This window comes from Acanthopagrus latus, chromosome 23 (assembly GCF_904848185.1).
Source record: "Acanthopagrus latus isolate v.2019 chromosome 23, fAcaLat1.1, whole genome shotgun sequence".
Classification (NCBI taxonomy): Eukaryota; Metazoa; Chordata; class Actinopteri; order Spariformes; family Sparidae; genus Acanthopagrus; species Acanthopagrus latus.
In genome coordinates, this window is record NC_051061.1 from 13,348,249 (window position 1) to 13,355,569 (window position 7,321).

General features: G+C 41.1%; 1 protein-coding gene across 2 annotated transcripts in view; it reads right to left on the minus strand.

Annotated features, from left to right (window-relative positions):
* The window catches only part of prkar1b (protein kinase, cAMP-dependent, regulatory, type I, beta), a 67,530-nt gene extending 60,646 nt beyond the window's left edge, over window positions 1-6,884 (minus strand). The window contains exons 1-2 of one of the 2 annotated variants that reach the window (XM_037089986.1): window positions 6,636-6,772; window positions 4,846-5,036 (exon numbers count right to left, since the gene is read on the minus strand). In XM_037089986.1, coding sequence (XP_036945881.1) covers window positions 4,846-5,022 — 177 coding nt within the window. In that variant the 5' untranslated portion in view covers window positions 5,023-5,036; window positions 6,636-6,772. Of the gene's footprint in view, window positions 1-4,845; window positions 5,037-6,635 lie in introns of both variants that reach the window. The other variant, XM_037089984.1, reaches the window with a different exon arrangement.
* Window positions 6,885-7,321: the final 437 nt, after the last annotated feature.

Below are 7,321 nucleotides of genomic sequence, written 5' to 3' on the forward strand. Positions count from 1 at the left end.
ATGATCAAATATGTTCCTACGCAGAGTGTAAAATGAGCAACAGGAGAGGGAAAGCTAAAGGATCTTCTATCAAACAAGTGTTCCAAAACGAACCAGGAATCTAAGTACATTTGTAGTCTTTGCAAGGGAATATTCATAAAATTTGCCAGGCAACACCAGCAATGTGGCAGTGATAAAACATTTTCGGGCCTCGTGAAGACGTAATGATTCAATAAAACATCTGCGGTGGCAGCTGCCCACTTGACATACTGAGTGACATACAGTATTCACGCTCACATTCAGTCCTGGCACTTATAGCGGGTTCTGCCTGTTGGATAGATCTGGGAGGAGCAGCCCGATGAGAGAAAGCCTTCACTTCTGGTTTAACGCAACAAATATTTGTCCATCTAAAACAGACTTCTGCTGGAAAAAATGGCTTATTACACACATGATTGTAGTCAAAATGAACTGCCATAATGAACTTTGTAAGAAATTCATTCCATGTTGCTTCTCTCGTACAGCTGTACATTAGCTATAATCTCCAACATGAAGACTTTATATTAATACAAAACAAATTTACAGCCTAATTTTTTAATATAAGCTTGATTGGAAGATTTTTTTCAAATTTTACTAGCACTGTAGAGTTATCAGGAACAGTTTGGCTCACACAGCCTCCACTGGCAGCAAATGCTACAGCATTTAAGCATTGGTTTAGAACAACCTTAACAAACATACTAACAAATAGGAAACATCTGTTGAAAGACAGTCCTGAGACAGTACTTTAAAAACTCAACTTGAGAAACGTTGTACTACAGAACTGAAGTGCGCCAAAAATTAAAGTTCAGCCTTGAGCAATTACACACTGTGCTCAGCTGATAGAGACGGGGAGACGAGAACACCCATCTGAAGCTACTGTAGTAGTGATGAAAAGCATCATTACCCTGCATAAATAGGCACGATGAAAGGGAGTGGGATGCCTGTTATTTTCCCATTCACTGCATCAGCTGAGGACCAAAGATGTGTTATTATAAGAAACAAAAATTAAAAAACAAACTAGTCAGACTGATGATTTAGCGTGCTCCGTAGTGTGCATCTGTGAGTGTGTAGAAAGAAAGAAAGAAAGAAAGAAAGAAAGAAAGAAAGAAAGAAAGAAAGAAAGAAAGAAAGAAAGAAAGAAAGAAAGAGAGAAAGAAAGAAAGAAAAAGACATTCATATGTAGGGGGAAAAACATAACATCAAAAACAAGACTGTGAGAGCATGTGATTCAGAGACGGAGAAAGAGATTTTCCAGATAAGACTGTGAATGCCGTATGAAACTGATCCTCTGTGCAGATATGAAATGAGGTTAGGTCTGGCAAAAGAATACCCCAGTGATCTCATTGGCAAAATCTGAAAACATGAGAGGAGAGCTGGAATAAACTTAGAGAATAAAGAGACTCATTGAACAGAGGACAGACTACAATCTATCTGTCCAGTACTGTTGCCAAGGTTACCGCCTCTAGTGGGCGATGAGTGCTGACGAAAATGGCTGGGAGAGAAAAGAAGAAAGACAAACGCAGACAAATACGTAGGGGCAAAAAATACACGAGAAAATGGGCACATAAGTGTCAAAGCTCTTTGTGTTGACAGCCAGAGCTCCATGAAACGATATATGACACTGAGAAACACAACATTTTATGGATTTTATGACAATAAGATTAATATTTTGAGCCAGGGAACAGGGATTAAGCTTAAAAGTAACAGAACAAAAATTTTGAAAATAAGGGAGGAGGAGGAAATCCAGATTAAATGCACTGTTCATGGCTTGTTGAACCAAATATTGTCCCCACAGTTACCCTGTGCAGGGGGAAAGAAGCACAATAAGCCTCTTAAATAACTGGGACACCACAGAAACATACATGACCTGTTTCAATTCCAGGAATGACTAACCTCACAGCACAAGCACAGATTTGGAAGGCTAGACTGGAATAATGTTGGGCAACTGTTGACCTTTGAGGTCTGAGAGCCTGCAGCTACTCGTATACACCGGGTGATTTTACCGACCACCTTTTTGATCACATGGGAGGATGTGGGTGCCATAACATTGCACCAGGCTGTAGCAAAATAGGTACAAGAACTTGTGTGTTTTCCTACACACTAGACTAGTAAAATCATTACAAGTGTTGGATGTGTACTTCCTACTTGCTATTTTTTTACAGCAACTCCAAACCTTGTTTTGTCTGGATAGTCAAATAACTTTTCCCGTTATGTAAACAGACATTACTGCGTGAAGCTATACATTTTGTATTAATGTAAGCGGTCAGACTATTGCTTTTTCAATGACTGTGTGTGATGTTTGCTGAAACCGATGCCTAGCCAGCACCTTGTCCTTTGCCGCTCAGAGAACACTGATCAGAGCCTACAGGTGGGGGCATTTCACCAATGACAATCTAACCTAGCCATTTATACAGATTGCAGTGGTGCGTCTGGACACCAGGGCCCGGTTTGTTGCCTGTGTGTGGTACATTCGATTTATCTATCAGGGCTTGACACTCTTTTAACACTGCTGGCACTGGTGCACCAAGCTTTTACATGTAGGTCCACCAGCACATAATTTAGGTGCACCCAGTTTTACATTTCAATTCAATTTCTTAACACATTATGGACTGTAAGTGATAGTAAACAGGAATATAGGAGCAGATAAAAGTGCTGACTTTTATGATACTGAAATACATAAATACATAATACATGAATACATAAATCAACCTTAAATATCATCAGGGTATTATAGTAAAAAAGTGTAAACTCAGTCTTAACAATATATACTGTAGAGCTGTTTCTAAGGTGTGGAGGTTTGGCAGAGTAATAATTTAGCTTTATTTTCTCCCTTTTTTTAAATTAGAGCAGCTAAATATATGATGCACCACTCCAACCAGTGAACATGCCTTTGTCGCATTTGACAGATCTTTGGTCACTTGTGCAACCAAAACAATCGCCCCCACGCTAGCTATTCAGATTATGTAATAATTCCCCTATATCAATTCTTCTTCATGTTCCCTTCTTGATAAGAATTTGAGCACGCTGCAAAATTCAAAACTATTTTTTCGAGCAATACAACATGCATTGTCTTATCAGAGAGGGTTTTGATTGTGAAAAAAAACCTTTGAGGCTCATTTGTTATGGTCATGAGATACACTTCAGGGAAAGTCTGTTGTATTTCATCTTAAAGAATGATGATGAATCACACAAAACTGGCTACTATAGGCTTCTGCTGAGCTCTGTCACCTCCATTAGTATTCATGCCGCCACTCTAACTATGCAGCATTACAGTCCCCACTAACAGCAGCAGTAGCTCCACTTTCAATGCCTTGCTGCTCATTTTGACAGTCTGTCACCTTGACCACAGGGCGCTGTGAGGGCCACTGCTCCAGATCCTGATGGCAGCCAGATGCAAACACATCAACAAGTGTAAAGGACAGTCTGACCTTTTTGTATTTTCTATCCTAAAGTCTCGGCTTAACATGTAGTAGGTGCAGAATGTCTCTGACGTGTCTGTACGGATGGATAAATCCAGGGCACTGCATAACTTGTATTTACACAATTTTTAATCTGGATCGAATCAGATGACCGTCACATGCTAACAGACTTGCACACATCACTGCAGCTCAGGATGGAGATCCTCCTGGAAGCATCATGATGGTAAACCTCAGCCCTGCCACATCTGATGTTGCCTCACAATCACTTCTCTTGTTGGAGCCCTCTTACAGAGGGTTTAACTCTCCCCAGGCTACATCTCCACCTCATACACCTTCATGACTTATTTGTGCAGAAGTTTAAGTGTAGAGCTCATTGTTTAAACAAGCAAATCCTGTGATCCACTCATGAGCAAACCACCCATCTGCATCTCTGCTTAACCAGAGACAAACGTTGGGTAGGAACATTGTGGGACACCCTTATTTGGAGACAACCTCACTCACATATTAAGCATAATAACAATTCATCTGTGTTTCCTATGATACATGGGCTGAAAAGTCCTTATGATCTTTGTTGAGTTCGCTCATGTCTTTGAATCTACAGTACGGTTCGCTGTAATTTATTTAGCTTTTCACGTAGAAAGCATCTTGCCACTGTAGAGTTTGGCTCACAATAGCTGAAAAGAAACACACAGCTACTGTGAGCAGTCACGTTACTTATGTGCCACAGGGAGTGTGCTACAGAGGTCGCCCCTGTTTTCTAGTTATGATCTTTCTACCTTGCTTTCTGCAGCTTTTATCCTGTAATGAATGTGTCACCTCTTGTACCTCTCTTTCTACAGACAGACAGACAGACAGTTGGGCAGATACAGTCTGTTCCAAAAGCCTGCAAACACGACACTGGCCTTTTATAGGTGTTCCACTCACATTCCCAAATGGGTTCTCCTATTATAGGCAGAAAAATGAAAGGTCTATTATAACAGCTTGACTGGGATGTTTTCTTTCCTGCTCATATGCGATGCTCTTACAAACATCAGTTGAGAAGATGCATTGTAACCAACAATAAAACTCGATGAGATGGGTATATTTACACAAACAAGTATCCACTACAACAACAAAAAAAAAGCAATCCACCTTGTAAATGAGGCTGCATAACTCCTCATTCACACTATTTCCGTTGCAGAGGGTATATTGTGCTGCATGGTGAGAAAAGATTAATAACAGAGAAATCTCACAAGAAATCACGACTTGATGACGACCACACACTGCAGTGAACATACATGTCAAACCATAGTCTGTCTGAAAGAACATCAGGCTCACCACACAAGATTTCAGGCAACACAGAGCTCCAAATTATGAGCCTCACACCAAGAAACCTAAATTACACGAACAAGAAACTTTTGTCATCACCAACCTTCTCCAGCTTTTCAAAATGCTCCCGCAGGAACTTCATAGGACGCTCAGGCTTAGCGATGCAGAGGTTCACAATGCACTCTTTGAGGATCTGCTGGATGTTGTGCTTCTGCACGAAAATTTCACAGCCCTTCAAACTCTCGTCTTCTTCCAGAGTGGAGGAGGAGGAGGTGGCCATCTTATCTTTTATCTCTGTGGCAGTGGGGAAAAAACAGGGTGGACCATGAGAGGAGGGGAGGGAGAGCGGAGTAGACGAGGGGGTAGAGCAGAGTGGCAGGGGGGGAGATGGTAGAGGAAAACAGAAAGGAGGGGTACAGTGCAAAATGTGATTAGTGGAAAGTAGGATGGAGAATGGAGGAGCAATGGATCTTGGGAAGGAGGTGAGTGAACAATTTACACTGTGTTGTAAATGTTTCCTGACATGACCTGTTATCCCTAGGCGGACAGTGTATGATGAAGGTAATCGCTGTAAGTGTATGTTACCTTTCCTAGTTGAAGATGAAAGATCATTTTGTAGATATCTTACATCATAAGATCAACTTAACATCACATGCACAGTGCACCCGATATTCAACAGGTTAGATTAAAAAAAAAAGTTTACAGTTACTTTTGTTTCTTAAATTTCCTGTTGTGTATGTTGCTGAGTTAACATGTTATCTGCTCTTGCATTCACCCTAACCATACACCCTAACCCTGCACCTCAATTATGTCCCGGTGCTCCTGAATGAAAATGTTAAGCACATCAGTGTAACCACTGCAAAAAGTTAGTCTGGAGCTCTGATATGTCAGTATGAAGTGACCAGATGGTCACTGATGGCATTTTGACATCTGCCATTGTGGGCAATAAGCATGTATGCTTTATGGCAATGATGCATTTTTAGGATTTGTGCATCAGAGTGTTTAGATACCTTGGTGTGTGAGCTATTTAACTGGATGGTTCAGACAAAAAGACTAGATTTACCAGTTCATATAGCAAATGACATTATCAAATCAAACATCCCAGGATCCATGGACAAATGTGCATACGTCCTATTTGGGTCTTTGATTACAGGCAGGTGACAGAGAGTGAACAGTATTTAACAATTACATTTAATACGGGTTTACACACAATAAATGCACTACTAAAGTATGATCATGCATGCCCTTAGTAGGCTTCTTCGTGGATGAAGACAGCTAAACATGAACGTTTTGGCAAATGGTGCTTTAATGGACATGTTATCTGTGAATGTAAACACTTGAGCAGGTGGAGGCAAAGCAAATGATATAGCAGTGTATGGCAACAGACGACAGCTATGATTATGTCAGGCTACAGTTGTGTCAAAATAACAGCAGTGTGTCTCATACAGTAGCAAGACAGGAAGCTGAGCAGATGTAGCTAAATGTTAACTGCCTCAGATCACTTCCTCAAAGGGGGAAATCACGTCTACGATTTGTTTGGCTTTTTTTTTTTTTTTTTTTTTTTTTACTGCATAATAAATCAAAAGCAGACGTGAATTCAGGACATGACATCTACCGAGTGCAGTTTCTCCGCAGCAATTAAACAAAGCAGTGCCCACACTGACAATATAGCCACGGTTTACTGTCTTGCTAGTGATGACACTCGGCACCTGTTCACTAGCATTCAATAGACAGCTAACCCTGCTAGCGTTGCTAACCTTACAATGACAACCAAACAACCAGCGAAGGGGAAATTACTGCGTCGTGAATCGAGGGCCTGGTCTAAATTGATATCTTTTGTGCGATTTCTTCATAAAAGCACGGTGCGGTCGGTGCTCTCGCTGGTGTCCCTACCGTTATCTGCGGAGGATGCTCAGTGAGAAAACACCTCGCCTTCGGTGGCAGAATGGTGAGGTGCCGTTTGCCTGATGGGATGCTGTTGCCGCTGCTGCTGCTGCGCTGCCTCTCTGCTGCCTCGGCTCCGCTCTGCGTCAGTCCCGATGACGTCAATCTGTCAGCCTCCCGACCGCAACGGCAGCAGGCACGCGCCGGCCATTTGCAGGTAAGAAAAGGCTTTAAAGGAAACATCCGCCCTAAAATGAAAAAGGTGGAGTTCGTTGTGTGTTTCGATGTTATTAGACTGGAGGCATATGCATAATGCAATCTAAGGAGAAACCCTGAAAGTGACGCAGATGCTGGTCCCAGGGTTTTAGAAATACGTCATAAACTATGTCTAACCCAAGAATTCAAGAGCTTCAACTCCCCCACCACCACTCAAAAAAGTCAGACTGGACGTCATAAGAGAAATCTCTTTATTTTATTTTTGTTTTATTTTATTAATTCAACTATTACATTCAGGGCCGTACATACCATTAAGGACACCGAGGTGATGACCTTGATATCTTAATATATGTATGTATCAGTTTTATAACATTTACCATTTGTTAATGATTATATTATTATATTATAAAGTGTTAGCTATATGAATAAGTTCTGTTTAACATAGAAAAGCTGTTACAGACAACCTTGACAGTAGTCTT